General features: G+C 35.5%; 1 protein-coding gene across 1 annotated transcript in view; it reads left to right on the top strand.

The window, feature by feature from the left end:
* Nucleotides 1–3,161: 3,161 nt before the first annotated feature.
* The window catches only part of MS3_00010414 (uncharacterized protein), a gene marked incomplete at its 3' end in the record, with an annotated part of 49,282 nt that continues 35,766 nt past the window's right edge, over nucleotides 3,162–16,677 (top strand). The window contains exon 1 of the mRNA XM_012938735.2: nucleotides 3,162–3,262. Within this exon, the coding sequence (XP_012794189.2) occupies nucleotides 3,172–3,262 (91 nt within the window). The 5' untranslated portion in view covers nucleotides 3,162–3,171. The remainder of the gene's footprint in view (nucleotides 3,263–16,677) is intronic.

Raw genomic sequence — 16,677 nt, 5'->3', positions numbered from 1 at the left:
AATGTCTTTTTTTCTTGCCTCTTTAATGGAAGTTATCACTGAATCGGCCTGAAAGTTATGTAGAAATAGTGTTAGGAATATGTAGAATGTCTCCGATCGAAACACTGTGTGCTACTTACTAGCGTTCTTTGTTCTAGCTGTTCAAGTCTTAATTCCTCTGTCTTTACTTGCTTTACAATAGATGTATTTCTGGACTTGTTAAGTGAGTGAATACTGGGTTTCATTTCGCTTGTTTATTCCTTAGAAGAGTCAGTTACAAAAAATGACTTGTCAAAAGTTTTTACTCCTGCCATAAAGCCCACGTTGTTCGCGGTGCGATTTCCGTCTATATCTTGAATGTATTAGTGTGTAATATTCATTCAGGTACTGTTTATCGTTACCTTAGTAGGGTTTTTTTCCAGTATTGCGGTTTGCCTCGACCTTTAAGGGACAAGGTAATACTTTAAGTTATTTCTAATGCTTCTTGGGTCCTTATAACACTGAGGGCTAATAAAAATAAGTTATTTGTCTTCACTGTTTAAAAATAGTCGTATGTCAGAATAAGTACCCCGTTTCACAAGTTTTTAGATCTATTAATAGCTATAATGTGCATGAATATCTTTAACGAAACTACTTTATAAATTTGTTAGTCTGATGGTTCGGGAAAGAAAACTTGGGATTTATGAAGTTGACTGTTGAATAACCATATGGCGTGTATAAACCCCTATGCATGTCTTGTACTTGTAATGTGTTTCCTCTCCACCGTTATGGTTCACGGGAAACATCATTCAGAGTGTATGTTTGTCAAGTGAGGTAGGACATTAAGTGATTTAATGATTATATTTACTACACACTGTAATTTGACAGATAGGGGACCATCAGGTGGTAATGAAATAATTTTTTATATTACGGAGTTTATGAAATAGCTGTGTTGACACTGGTCGATAAGCTGTTTGAAATGCTAAATATCTAACGATTACAGTTAGCTAACACTAAAAGAAATAGAAGAGAAAAAAAGTCGTGCCAATTCCATTGACTGTATACAGTAGTAAATTGGGGTAAAACAAAGTTATTGTTATCTCCACTTCAACACTAAGCCTTAGTAGGAATTTTTAACCATTAAACGTTCTTAAGTAGTTTATTAAATAATACGAGACAAAGACGTTTAATTACTCATGTAAAGATTAGGATAAATGTTTTAAAAAATGACTAAAGGCTTTATCTTCAGGTTTCGTGTGACGTGGGTCGTCCCGTTTTTCTAAATAACTTCGATAAAAATTAAAACGAAAAAAATCAATATCTCAGGTCTTGAGACTTAACAATTTTACATTTTTTGGGAGCGAGTTTCTTTAAGAGCAGAGTTTTATTTCAGTTTACCTATGCACTGAGGTAATCCTCATTCGGAAAGGAAGTTACAGGAATATGGTATTGAACATTTCAGTCATCTTTAAGAAAGGGAAATATCAATCACTGTTTCATATTATCTTTAATTATCTTTAATAACAATGACTTAGCTACAATTGTATATGATAAGGATGTCTTTGTCACATTTATATAGTTTCGAAACGTGTAATGATTGCAAGTTGTCTGCTACAGTAAACCGACCAGTCTATATTTTAAGATTTTCTGATGAATATTAACTGAGAATTATCCTTTGCTAAGGAGAATCGATGGTATCATGCTTTCGTTTTCTTTGGGTTTAGAAGGTACTTTATTTGAAACAGCTGTCTGAATTACCATCATACATGACCAAGCTACGATCAACTATCTAGTTGTGGCTTTTATAACTAACTCACTTCATAATGACGATAAGTGTTACTCTACTTTTTGTAGGGCTGCACAATATTAAACACGGTCCACCAGTATTCCTCATTGTGCCGCTAAAGGCTGTGCTGGTTCCAGAGAGCCTGGTCCTCTCAAAAAATTACCCTCTTGTAGAGTATGTTTATGACCACGAAGTGGGGGTATGGATCAATGGTTAAAGAATTGGAATTAGACCCACTAAATACCGGTTCAAACCTCATCCTATCTGCTGTAGTTTGGTCATCTGGGTATTGCCAATAGCCCTTAAATAAATGTTTATTCAGTAAGTGAGGTAAAATAAAACTATTGGTAGTATAGTTATATCAGGAATATCTAATCAATCCATCTTTTGGAAAATGACTAGCATGTATCCAGTAGGTGAATAATCTTAAATGTATACGTAAGTTTTCAGGCTAATCATTTATTAAGTCTTTGAAATCCAATCTAGACACGTTTAATGCACGGTGTTTGTTCGCTTCTGTATAGTGTCGGAACAACAATGGTTATATACCAGTATGTTACTGGAGTGTTTTTTCCGAGCCATATGCTGTATAACATCCATTTAAATGTCAGGAGTTGCTTTAATTTTGAAAAAAAATTTGTCACTTAAGTAAGTATCATGCTTAACGAGACTTGTCCAAAATAACGAGAAATAGTCCCGAAATCACTTGAATCGTTGCGGTTAAATATGCCTTTTTTATCTCGGTTTTTACAATTCTCATCTACTTTGTGTTTTACAATCAAGCGGTTGGTTCGGTCAAGCCTCAATGCCTCCATTGTCTATTTTTCATAATGACCTCACTAGGTGAGGAGCGAAAAGAAACATCGCATCACAACAAAACATTATATGATCTTGTAAGGTCAATCAGTTTTTCTTTGATTGTGAAACACATTATTCTTATTAACACAGGTCTTCCTAAGTAAATAAAAGTGACAACTAAATATAGTTATCAGTTGCGCGTCAATTTAGCGTTATTAGGTAAGGGATTGTATTTCGAATATTTGTAGTTAATTGTTTTGGCAGGTAAATATAATTGTCTCCATAATTCTATATATCATATCTCCACCATGAAAATTAACGTAAGGCAAATAATGAGTGCATGAATACTTCGCTAACATTTAAATCTTTATAAAATATGTTTATCTAAACTGTTGTTAACTGCATATTTCTAATGAATAAAGTTTATAATTTCATATATGAAAAATAAACAGACTGATTTTATAGGTAAGTTCATCGTTATCAAAGTATATGTTTATATACAAATATTGAATAGTCTACCATTAGAATTATGTCATGTAGTTGTAGGGTTATTATATATATATATATATATATATATATATATATATATATATATATGGCTGAATTTACTTAGTTTTTCAAATCAAATCATGTTATACCCTCAACGTTTTAGCGATTTGCAAATTTTAATAATATTTTGGAATATTATTAATCATCTAACTTTTCTGATTAATGCTAATGGTAAGCAAATTTCACATTCGATTCATATCATATATAACTTAAAAATTTATCCGGAGTTGCCCTTATGCTTTACATCTATTTTATTCCTGTAAATCAATGTTTTCCGACTAATAAGATCTAAAAATATAGTGTGAAAATTCACTAATACTGATTAAATAGGTTCCCTTTAACAGATCTATCAGCTAGTCTCCTCACGATAAGTTCTTTTCTTCAATCGTTTCGGTGAAGCAATATTCATTTTATGAGTTTCGATGTAAAATTTGCTCATCTTCCATTGGATGGTTTTACAGATAGCCGTAAATATATAAAAAAAGTTCATTGAAATCATTCGTTTTCTTGCCAAGTATTTGAGGTTTTAGATCTCAATACTTCTTATTGAAAGGGTTCTGTATCGCATAAAGATATGTTTAGCGAAAAGAGACAACCAATAGGAAGTTTCACATTTAGGCTTAAGTCCTCAAGATATGTTTATAATCTTGAGGTAGTTAATACTCCGTGTAGGATTTGAACCCTTGTTGAAGGTGAAGTACTAAACGTAACACTAAAGCCTGAACAACATGATACTGATTGCTACTAGGAGATATATTATCATGGAAAATAACTGACAAACTGTAGTGTGTGAAGGAACTAATGATTCCTTTGTACTTGTTGAATGCTTGATTTCGAATTCCGAATACAGTACATTCGTTCGTGCTTATCTAGTACTTCTTGATCCGATTACGTTATTCCCGGGATTTTTAGTTCATAATATAATTCAAATATTCCTAATCATCATAAAAACGTCCTTATGAATTTTTATTATCTGGTTAGTGGATTTATAAATTCATGCATTTTCAACGTGGTCAACTCTTATAAAATGTTTCATAAATATGTTCTCAACCGATATTCATTGTGAATGTGGAAGGCTGAGCAAGAAACTGTACATAAGGTATCATTTACGCCTAAACTTTCAATACTGAATATGTGATTGAAGTAGATTAGCAAATATTTGGGCAAACTGATGGTAAATCCTTCGGAAACTATTATTCTCGAAAGACACTGCACACACTTATACTAAATGCAGTTGTCTAAAGAGACAAATCTACGATACATTTAGTAAACAGTAAGACAAGTGTTTCATTTGTCAAGAAATTAAAATCCGTTTGCTAACTAGTGTTGAAGACGCAATTGTGTATCAACCTGAAATTCGTTGTGACTTTGAATTTTGTCCAGTTATTGGAATGGTTTTTAAATTAATGAAACGTTTATGAATGTTCCTAAATCAATAGGCTTCTATGCATCTTCACAATATATACTATGTCACGTCTTATTTTTTTTATTCTTAAAGTTTTCTGGTTGCTAATGTATTCAGTGTTTCCAAGTCTTTTATTCATAAAATGATGGAATGCATAGAATCTAAAGCTGCAAATAGCTCGTTCTGTTTTCTGTCAATGAACACTGATGGGCACTGAAACCTGTCTTCAAATTAAGTCAGATTGTTAAGAAGTTCTTGTTAAATTTGTCTTGAGTTTAAGAACTGAATATTCAAACTTTCAAAGATTGAATTTCTAAAATAATGTTAAAGTCGTCAACTTATTTGTAATATGAGGAATGTGTGTATGGAATAAGTACAAAAAATGAATAGATGATCATATATTATCTGATATTTCTAGCTTCTGGATGCTTATCGTTTCCACAAAGTTTTGATAAAGTAGTTCCTTGATATAAATAACATCAAGTGAGGATCGACTGAATGTCCAGTCCAAGTTATGAAATGTGACAATTAATTTTTATCATGCATACTACTTAAAAATAATAAACAGTACAGAATCTTTGATAAAAGATTTGTATTGCTTTCTGTTGTAATGTATAAACATCCCTCTCGGCATAAGTGGTAAATCAGTTATTTGTTACATAGATATGTGTATATTAAAGTCAATGCATGAGATTTCATCAGCAACTCATGATTAGGTAATTTTATGTGAAGTTTAATTACTGTTTTTAACATGTATAGATCTGTTTTATCATTCTTCTACGATCCGGTATACCAGAAGGAATCGGCTGAATAAAGTTGACTGAGGGTGCATGATGGTTGATCAATTAAATTTACTAACAAAAAATGTATTTGATTCACCTTGGAGGCGGTATTTTAAGTAAAAAAGACCTAAAACGAAGAAATATTTATTATCTTTGCTCTAGTTCTTAATTGCAATTTTCACCATACTAAAAAGATGTAATACTCTCATTAGATGATTTGATACCACAGTAACCAGTAAGAATTTTAAGACGCAGAACTAATGGATTTAAATAACCCGCCTCAAACATTCGTCCTTTGGGCTCTGGTGCCATGGCCCCAGGTCTCCAAGACCATTGCTAATCAAGTTTCCCTTTCAGGTTCTTCAATGCGAAGTTTCCTTCCGTTGTGTGGGGGACCAGAGAGTGGCTACCGTCCTATAACAGCACTGAAGATCCCGTTCTTCATGGTCGAACTTCATTATAACTCATTAATATTCCTATTATCACTATTAACCATTCTTCTACAACTTAATCTTTATTGTCACGCGCTGCCATCACTGATTATTGGGGTTCGTGAAATGTTATTTCTGGTCTCTAAAGTAGGTGTTGTAGCTTACAGTGTCTGTAACCCAAGTCAAACTGAACAACAAGCTTCCTTAGCTAGGGCTCTAGAATATCCATGCTGTGTCTATGAATCAAGCATACAGGATCCAGGTTTAATCACTGACTTGACCTTACTTAATCAATGTAGAAGTTTTGCGAGGTTTGGCCGCTGGTTATCTAGTAGCTCGATAGCATCGAGACGTTAGCAAGTTCAAGATTAGAACAGGCTCTTTGACTGGATTCGAACAGACAGTAGCCTGTGTGCTCTTTAACTAAACGGGAAATACGAAGATAGAGAGATAGGTACACACACTGATGTTTCTTTGTCGTCTCTACCTACTTTCCTGTCGACTGTAGTCCGAGCAACTTAGAGGGTGAGTTTTACAGAAGGTTTCCTGTTCTCCTTCGAAAAGTCAAACGGTCAGTCATAATCGTAGAAGGGTATTTTAATACCCAAGAACGTAGTCTAAACCTAGACGAAAGACACTTAGATAGGGTCTTACAGTATTCCAGCTCAGATAACACACAACGGCGATAAACTGCTACAACTATGATCAGATAACCACTTATACTTGACGAGTACCAACTTTAATAAAAAAGAGACATCATTTGACATAGTGACCACCAAGATTGACTCAAATATACTATATTCCCACCGGCCGTACTTAGTGAGGCTCAATAAAAGACTGTCATTCATTCTGAAACACAATTTCAGACTGATCATGCTTTGTTTCGATCTCAATGGACGCACAAATTCTATAGACAAGAAGGTCCCTCAAAGTTCAATCTAGAGACGTGAAAGTCAAAAGCATATCTTAAGAACAGTTACGGAGGTAGTTCGTCAGTCGTCGAAATTATCTTCGTCTCAGTGTAGGTTGGCATGATAGTTTATCAGCAGTGAGATCTACTAATGATTTAAACTAAAAGAATAAGAAAATTATTTGGATTTCTTTAGCATCTACTGAACTGACTGATGTTACGAAATTCAACCCATCAAGCTTAAAACACAATCAGAACTAGGAAAATCCTCAACAGTACTGGTCAGGGAAAGCTAAATACTTTCAGTCTTATCAAAGAAACAGGGAATTAAAATTTGTGTATCAGTGAGACTATTCCTGAAAAAGTTTTCATAATAATTACTGGTCCGGGAAATTTGTAAAGTGAGCATAATACTATGGAGAATGTTTTAATTGATCTCTAGCTACACTACATCTTGAAACAGTGTGAACGGGAAATCGACACGTTCCATAACTCTTAGTGAGCTTGGGAAGGCTATATCTGATTCAGGGCGATGGAGAGCAGCACGTCCTATTAGTCTAGCTCCAGATATCTTTAGGGATGGTGGTCTGGTCTTAGCACTTGGAGTGACAGATCGCAGCTAGGATCTAGGAATCGGATGTAATTCTGTTTGACCGTTCTCGATCACTTAGTGTCCCAATTTACAGGACAGAACGAAGATTCTCTCTTGGTAAATATGGAGAAATGGGTTCGACTAAAATTATATCGATCTACCAGGAACTCACTTTTTAAACGTTCAGATAACAGCTCTTGGGATCTAAATGAGAACAAACAAATTAGTTAGCTATTAAATTATTAGGGCTGTCAGTCCGTTCGAAGTTACCGAATCGGTCAAAGTACACTCGTGATGACGTTCGCAATCAAACAAGTTAAACACTGGACCATTACAATTCTGCACCTACTTAAAATATTGAAAGAAGTCTTTTAAGATACATAAACTTAAATAGTTCATCAAGATAACAGAGTGATCATCAGTTTGTACAAAGCTTTTGTACGACACCATCAGGATTACAAAATTGCCACAAAATATCTCAATTTAGATAAGAATCCTCGCAGTTTAACTCAAATTTATGTTAAAAAGATCTAACATTACTGGACAAGAAGAAACAAGAAAACTCAAAACTTCGGTAGTCTAATACTAGTTGGCTACAAGTTAATGCCAATGTTACTTACTTACGCCTGTTACTCCTAATGAAGCATAGGCCACCGACCAGCATTCACCAACCCACTCTGTCCTGGGCCTTCTTTTCTAGTTCCATCCAATTCTTGTTCATTTCTCTCATGTCTATCTCCATTTCCCGGGGTAATGTGTTCTTTGGTTTTCCCCTTTTCTTTTGGCCTTGAAGATGCCATGTGAGGGCTTGTGACTCAGTTGGGTGCTTTCCTCAATGTGTGTCCTATCCACTTCCTGATTTCTTCCTCCGCTGGGATCTGGTTTGTTCTCTCCCACAGTACGTTGTTGCTAATAGTGTCTGGCCAACAGATCCGAAGTATTTTGCGTAGACAACTGTTAATAAACACCTGTATTTTCTGGATGATTGCTTTCGTAGTTCTCCAGGTTTCTGCCCCATACAGTAGAACTGTCTTGACATTTGTATTGAAAATCCTGACCTTGGTGTTGGTTGACAGATGCTTTGAGTTCCAGATGTTCCGCAGTTGTAAATATGCTGCTCTTGCTTCGCGGATCCGCGCTTTCTCATCTGCATCAGATCCATCCTGTTCATCAATGATACTGGCCAGATATGTAAAGGTTTTTGCATCTTCCAAATCGTCTCCGTCAATTTTGATTGGATTGGTGCATGCTGTGCTGTATCGGAGAATCTTGCTTTGCCCTTCGTTTACATTGAGACGTACTGCTGCTGAGGCTGCTGCCACATTGGTAGTCTTCTCCTGCATTTGTTGTTGCGTTTGCGATAGGAGGGCCAGATCATCTGCGAAGTCTAGGTCGTCCAGCTGCATTCTAGATGTCCACTGTATCCTGTGCTTCCCTTCAGATGTTGATGTCTTCATGATCCAGTCGGTCACCAGGAGAAAGAGAAAGTATGAGAATAAGCAACCTTGCCTGACGCCGGTCTTTATTTCGAACGACTTTGTCAACTGTCCTCCATGCACGATATTGCAGTGTGATCCATCATATGAATTCTGCATGATATTGACTATCTCTTCAAGCACACTGTAGCTTCCATAGTGTTGTCCTATCCACACTATCAAATGCCTTTTCGTAGTCGATGAAGTTGATGTAGAGTGATGAATTCCATTCAATTGATTGTTCCACAATGATCCGTAGAGTTGCGATTTGGTCTGTACACGATCTATCCTTACGGAATCCTGCCTGTTGGTCTCGAAGTTGGGCGTTTACCGAGTCCTTCATTCTGTTTAACAATACCCTGTTGAGGACTTCTCCCAGTATTGAGAGAAGAGTGGTACCCCTGTAGTTATCACAGTTGCTGAGATCGTCTTTCTTCGGTATTTTGACCATAAGTCCTTCTTTCCAGTCTGTTGGTACTTGTTCCTCACCCCGAATCTTGCTGAAGAGAATGTGGAGTATCCTTGCAGTTGCCGCTACGTCTGCTTTTAGTACCTCTTCTGGAATGTTGTCTGGTCCTGCTGCTTTGCCACTCTTGATTTGTCTGATGGTCATGCTGATTTCTTCAATTGTTGGTGAGCCAACATTGATTGAGAGGACCGTGGGTGCTGCTTCGATGTTGGGTGGGTTCAGTGGAGCTGGTCGATTCAAGATTTTTTTGAAGTTTTCTACCCACCTGTTTTGTTGCTCTTCAATGTTGGTTATTACCTCGCCTTCCTAGCTTTTCACTGGTCGTTCTGGTTTACGTTGATTTCCAGAGAGTTTCTTTATTATGTCATACAATTGTCTCATGTTCCCTTCTCTTGCAGCCTTTTCCGCCGTCGTTGCTAAATCATCCACATATTTACGTTTGTCGTTCTGATGCTCCTCTTCACCCGTTTGTTTGCTTCTGTGTATTCAGCTTGTGCCTTGGCTTTTTCTGCTCTTGTTCGACTGGTATTGATTGCTGCCTTCTTGTTCCCCCTTTCTTGAATCGTACCCAGTGTATCAACAGTGATGCATTCCTTGTGATGGTGCTTCTTGTGACTCAGGACTTCATGGCATGTTGAAGTGATAGCTTCTTTGATCCCCTTCCAGTTGCTCTCCATAGTAGTTCCTTCTCCATTGAGTAGGTCATGAAAGGCCTGGAACTTATTGCTGAGGGCTATCTTGAATTTGTTGAGTTTGTCAGTATCCTGAAGAAAGGCCGTATGGAACTTTTGTGATATTGTCCGCCTCATTGTCCAGTGCTTCTTGAGTTTCAATTTCATCTTGGCGACCAGCAAGTGATGGTCTGAGGCTATATCAGCTCCTCTCTTGGTTCTCACGTCCTCTATAGTCCTCCTGAACGTTTTGTTGATGCAGATATGGTCGATTTGGTTCTGCGTATTGTGATCCGGTGAGGTTCATGTGACTTTGTGCATGCGTTTTTGTGGGAATATAGTTCCGCCTATGACCAGTTTATTGAAGGCACATAGGTTTCCAAATCTCTCACCATTTTCGTTCCTTTCTCCCAGTCCGTGTCGTCCCATGGTGTCTTCATATCCGGTGTTGTCCATCCCAACCTTGGCATTTAAATCTTTCATCAGAATAATCAAGTCCTTTGTTGGGCACTTCTCGATGATTGACTGCAGCTTATTGTAGAATTGATCTTTAGCGTCTTCATTGTGGTTGTTGGTAGCATTGGATGATGTTCATTGCAATGCCATCTTTCTTTGTTTTAAAGGAAGCTTTGATGATCCTTGATCCATGAGATTCCCATCCTATAAGTGGATTTTGTGCTCGTTTGGACAGCATCAATGCAACTTCTTGTGTATGTGGTGCATTTTTTCTTCATGGCCAGAGTACAATAGATGCTCTCCTGAAGCTAGTCGTTGTTGTCCAACTTGCGTCCAATGTGTTTCATTGATCACAAGCACCTCTAGGTTGTATCTCCTCATTTCTGAAGCAATTTGGAAGACTCTTCTGGTCTCCCACATTGCACGAGTATTCCATGTACCTAAATAAATGGTTGTCTTGGTTGTCAGAAGGGGCATCGGCCTCGTGACTTCCGAAGGAACCCGGCTTTCATCATGAGGCGTCATAGTTCTTCTAAATGAAGACCTTCTGACTCCCACGTCAGAGTTTAAAAGATTTGAATAATTTTTCTGGTTAGCGTGTTTTTAGCGAGTTAGTTTTCTACGGGATGGGGTCACTAACCCCATGTCCAACCCTCCTCCTTTATCCGGGCTTGGGCCCCGGAGGGACCCCAGGCGGAGTTAATGCCAATATTATTTGTTAACATCTGTCTAAAATTGAAAGACTTGGAATAATTAATTAACTCAGTTGAATTATGACAAGTAATAATAAGATTGCAGTGTAATGAACGAGAACTCAGATGAGGACAACCAATTTATTCTTTAAAATAACATTACAGAGTTCATTGGTAAAATGTGAAAACCACATATTAAATATTTCGTTTTGCGAATCTTCCGTCAATGGTCTCAAATTTCGTCTTTCGTTCATAACTATTACAATTGCTTTCTGTCCCCGTTCTGTTTGATTCGATCTTCTCAACCATTTGCTGCCAGGCATTCCACTTTTAATTGGTGTTCCATACTACTTATATCTGTCAACATAAGTAGCATACACCACACAGGACTCAATAAGTCCACCATCAGAGTATTTATTTAGAACATCAGACACTAAAAATACTCGATTAATGTGAAATATAAAATAACAAAAGATTCACAATCAAATACCATTTACAAAATAAGATATTCACACTATGATGCAATACACATCAGGCAGACTTCTCGAAAAGTCGAGGTCAGAACAAATAAATATTGTAGAGATCCTTTTTGACCATTGAGGAACCAAACATAACTCGAAGAACGTGCAAAAGCTTCAGCTATATGTTTACACTCCGTAAAATTCGGCCACAAGATTTTATTTGACAATATTGAAGTCTTTCAGGAAAGGTCACAAAAGTCACAAAAAACGTTTCACGGGAGAAATATTTCACATAAAATAAAATTGAAGGCTTAGGACAAAATTTAATTCCAATGCAACAAGCTCCTCTCTTAAACTAACACTCTCAAAACAAATGTGATTAAGAAAAGTTTCATCACATTAACACATGATGAATTTAGAACTTACACAGTTCTCAGATCTAATGACCAACACCTAGCTATTATCTTTATCGAGTCATTCTCTAGAATGAGCGAAATTACTTCATATAGAAGAACTTTGCTTAAGCAACATATATAAGCTGAGGTTTTTAGGTTCTAGTTTGTCGTTAAAGCTTTTAGCCTCAAATAATAAAATTCGAGTTACAGCAATTTTACAATGGTTCTTCATTTATTAGAAAATACAAATTTGTAATAATAGTGAATATTATTTACTGAACGATCCAATTTTTTCAAACCATTAGATCCGAACTTGTTTTTGACACTTTCGAAAACAGTTGAGTCAAAAATTAATATGAAAAAATAATAGAAATTGCAGTACGTATTTACTTATGCCTATTAATCCTCGTGGAGGAGCATAGGCCACACACCAACATTCTATTTCAAAGTCTGTTATTGGACAATCCTTTCCAGTTGTTTTCACTTGCTATGTATACTTTTTATGTATACTTCTAATTCCCGACGCAGTGTGTTTTTTGGTCTTCCCTTTTCCGTTTCTCTTTAAGATTCCAAGTTAGCGCTTACCTCGTGATGTAGTTTAGTGATTTCATAATGTGTATCCTATCCACTTCCAACGTCTTCTCTTAATTTCCTCTTCAACTAGAAGTTGGTTCGTTCTCCCCTACATTGGGATATTGTTGATGGTAGCTGGCCAACGGACATTGAGTATCTTGTGTAGACGATTTTTAGAGATACTTGTACATTTTTGATAATGGTTTTGGTAGTTATCCAAGCTTCAGCTCCGTACAGTAGAACTGTCTTGACGTTCGTATTGAATATTCTGACTTTGATGTTGGTTGATAGTTGCTTAGCATCCCATATGTTCTTCATTTGTTGCAATGCGGCCCGTGCTTTGCCAGTCCTCACCTTTACGTCATCTTTACGTCAGGTGAGACCTATGTAGCTCCGTTCATGCGTTTGTGGGGAATATTGTGCCACCTTTATCCATTTTGTTGAATGTACAGAAATTTGCGATTCACTCAGAGTTTTCATTTATTTCGCTCTGTCCATGCCGTCCCATGATATCTTCGTACCCGGTGTTGTTTATTCTATCCCATCAAGATGATCAGGTCCTTTTCTGAGCACTTCCCTATGACCGATTGCAGCCTCTCGTATGACTGATCTTTATCGTCTTCATTGCTATCATTGGTGGGTGCACAACACTAGATAAAATTCATTGTGATCCCCCCCCTTCTTTGTTTTGAAGGATGCTTTTATGATTCTGTATTCATGAGATTTCCATTCTATAAGTGCTTACGCGCTTCTTTGAACAACATCAGAGCAATTCCCTGTATATGGGGAGCATTATCTTCTTCGTGACTCAAATTTAACCATTTTTGTCCAGCTTGGATACAATGGGTTTCATTTATTGTGAGCTTCGCCAAGTTGTTTCTCCTGATTTCCGCAAATATTTGACTGGTTCATCAGGTCTCTCACATTGTTCACACATTCCATGTACCGATATTAGCTTTTGCTGTGGTCGTTAGAAAGGGCATCGGCCTTTTGACTTCCAAAGAATCTCAGCTTTCATCATGAAGCGTCTTACGTCTTTTGAATTAAGTTCCCTCAGCCCAGATGGCAGTGCGTAAATGGTTTAATTTCCTTATTCTGGTTAGCGTTTTTTTGCAAGGTTGTTTTCTACGGTATGGGGTGGCAAACTTTATGCCCAACCCTTCTCCTTTACACAGGTTGAGGACTGGCATTAATCATGGATTAGCTACAGGTGGAGTTCGATATTGTAATGATTATGTCACATTTTTAGACAACATTTCTTTTATTTCATAATAAGTCAAATTTTCCTTAACTAGTAATTTACGTATCTTGACAATACTCTGTACGGTTCTCAGATTTTACTAAGATTTTCTGTAATTTTGTGTTCATGTACATTTGATTATCCCCACTGGTGTTCTCGTTTACTTCAATATTATTAAGTATAAGTATGCTGTTAAGAAGTATGTGAAAACTACTGTATATTTTGAATAGAAATAGAAACAATCCTAAACAAATGAGCGTTAAACAAATGTTTCATCTCAGTTCGCTAACTTTAAAATATGGTTGTTCAAATCCACACCACAGTAAATCTGAGACATCGTAGCAAGCACTAAAATTTGCATAAACATTTAATCTATGTATTCAAATTCAATCAATCTACGATTTCGTTTGTTTCTTATATAATTTTCAACTTAATTAACTAACTCAGTTTCAGTCAATCTACTTCACAGGTAATACATTTTTACTAGATAGTAAGGTAAAATATCATTAGGCTGATGTTAAATAATGATGAAATTATTTTTTAATAAATTCGAAAAATTATTGTCAAATATTAATTTCATTGAATTCTTTGAATAGGAAAATTTCTCTGATAAATTGGCTAGTTATCATAGAACGCTTCATCACATGTAGTTTGTAGAAATTTATTGTCAGTATAGGGTTATGGACATTATTAAGTTTATGATTGAGATCATGAAGCGATTGATATTGGACCACCATCGAAAACCTGGAAGCACTGGATGTCCGTTTAGTCCTATTATGGGACTCATCGGCGATCTCCACAACCCTATACTGATAATTACCATCTGCTCACTAATGATCGTGGATGCACAATGCTGAGAAATTTATTGATCATTGTTTACTAATGTTGTTTATATTCGTGTGATAAATCATATCAACATCACTTTTATGAAGATTTATCAATAGAAGGTGAAGGTTATCAGACGTTCCACAAGTCAAAAATATCATTAATGTACAATTACTTTGAATATTTTCATTCATTTTTTAGAATGCATGTAAAGGAGTAATAAAAATGTTTGTTTTTTGTAGGCGAATAATAAAATTGAGCAATAAAAACTAAATAATTACTGTTTATTAAATAATTAATTATTATTTTATCGGTACTATAGGAACTCTTAGTACTATATTATGACAGCTATGAATTACACTGATTTAACAAGCCATCTTAGTCCATGGTTAAACCAATATTTGAAGATACCATCTTTTAATGAAAACTATCAAATGAAGAGTAGTTAGGAATCAAATAGTGGTAGAGTACAAAGTTTACACACTGACTGAAGTTAAGATAATGAAACACTTAATTTTTACTAATTGATTTATGAGTATTGTCCTCACTTTATTTAGAATGGCTTTACTAACAGATTGCAATAGTCTTAATGTTAAACAAGATCATAAGCATTCCCTTAAAGTTTGATAACAGATAATTTAAGTTAACTATTTACAAAATCGTAATTAAACTATACCATCGTTCTGTCTTGGGCTTTCATGTGGAATATAATTAAAGACCGACCAGTGTGACTTTTACTATGGGGATTAATGTAAGTGCCTTTGTTCATTTAAATCATGGACTGACTTTACCTAGAAGACTGTAAATTCTAAGTGTAACTAAGTAGTTGTTTCATTCAATGGCTAGATGTGGAATCCAGGACGTCCGTTTCATCCTATTTGGGACTCAGTAGCTAAGTGAATAACGCGACAGCGTTTAAAGCGAGCGGTATTGAGTTCGAGTCCAAGAGTGAACATTAACTCTGAGATGCAGGTACATCCAGCTGACGAGTCATAAATAAAATGAAACACTCGTCCTGGATTTTACTGCTAGCCGTCTTTACATAGAAAATTCTGTTTTGTTTTAATAATTCCCACAAAACACAATAGTTGTCAAATATAATAATGTTATGGTTTATGAAATTTTTTACAAATATATTAAACATAATGTGGTAATTGAATAGTTTAACAAATATCTAATAATTAAACAAACGGTCAACATTATATGTCAGTGCATTTAGAAGACAACTAGTAACTAAGCTTAATATTAGCTAAACTTCTCGGTTACCCACTAATGTCAATATAACTTGTGTTTTTTTTATAAATAAATTCTGTAGCATGTACACATAACCGTAGAAGGATTAACCCAGTTTAGAAAAAAAGAAGAAGGAAGTATTCACATATTGTTGTTTTAGCTCATTTGAAAATAGAATCTAATACTGAAGTGAAATCTATTAAATGAACAAAATATTGTATATATTTGTGGTGACATAATCCTTTTTTTTTCTTTAGCTTATGTGACTAATGACCAAATGATAATCATGAATGTCATAAACTCAAATGAACTGATTTTAGAAAATAGAAAAACTATACAGCTAAAAGCTGTATTTTCTTTAGTAAATAGGGTACGCATGTATACGAAATACTCAACATAATCAACTGCGTAATTAAAAATTTAATAGTAGAATTCATGAGTCAGTTGAAGCTAGATCACCATGAGAAACCTGGAAATTCTAGATGGCCGTTTCGTTCTAGTACGGGACTCTTCAACAGTGTGCATCCAGAATGCCTCCCCTGAAACGTCTAGCTTCAATTGACTCATGAATTTAACTATTAAATTACTAAAATCTCCACAAAACCCTCTTTTGATAAATAAAAATTGTTTAAAACATAATTGTTTGTAAGAAGATAAGGTGTAGTTATCTGACTAACCAACGAAATTAGGATATTACAATTAGGTTACGTTTCAGTTCACTATGTCTAAACTAAAAATAATGTGCAATTGTTTGGCATTTTTGAGTCTACTGTATCAGTTTGCTTCAAGAGTTGATAATTTAATTGATTGTTTGAGATTTTTAGTAGGTTCGAAATTTGATATGTATTTGCTAGTACTTCAACAAACTCTTCATAATGTAATTAAATAATAATAAATAAAATCAACAAAACCGAAAGTGATTTAGACACATGACAATAAACTGTGAAAAATGCGACACCAAATTACACAACCCTAT

The sequence above is a fragment of the Schistosoma haematobium genome, chromosome ZW, assembly GCF_000699445.3.
Source record: "Schistosoma haematobium chromosome ZW, whole genome shotgun sequence".
Classification (NCBI taxonomy): Eukaryota; Metazoa; Platyhelminthes; class Trematoda; order Strigeidida; family Schistosomatidae; genus Schistosoma; species Schistosoma haematobium.
This window is presented reverse-complemented; position numbering and strand designations above follow the sequence as displayed.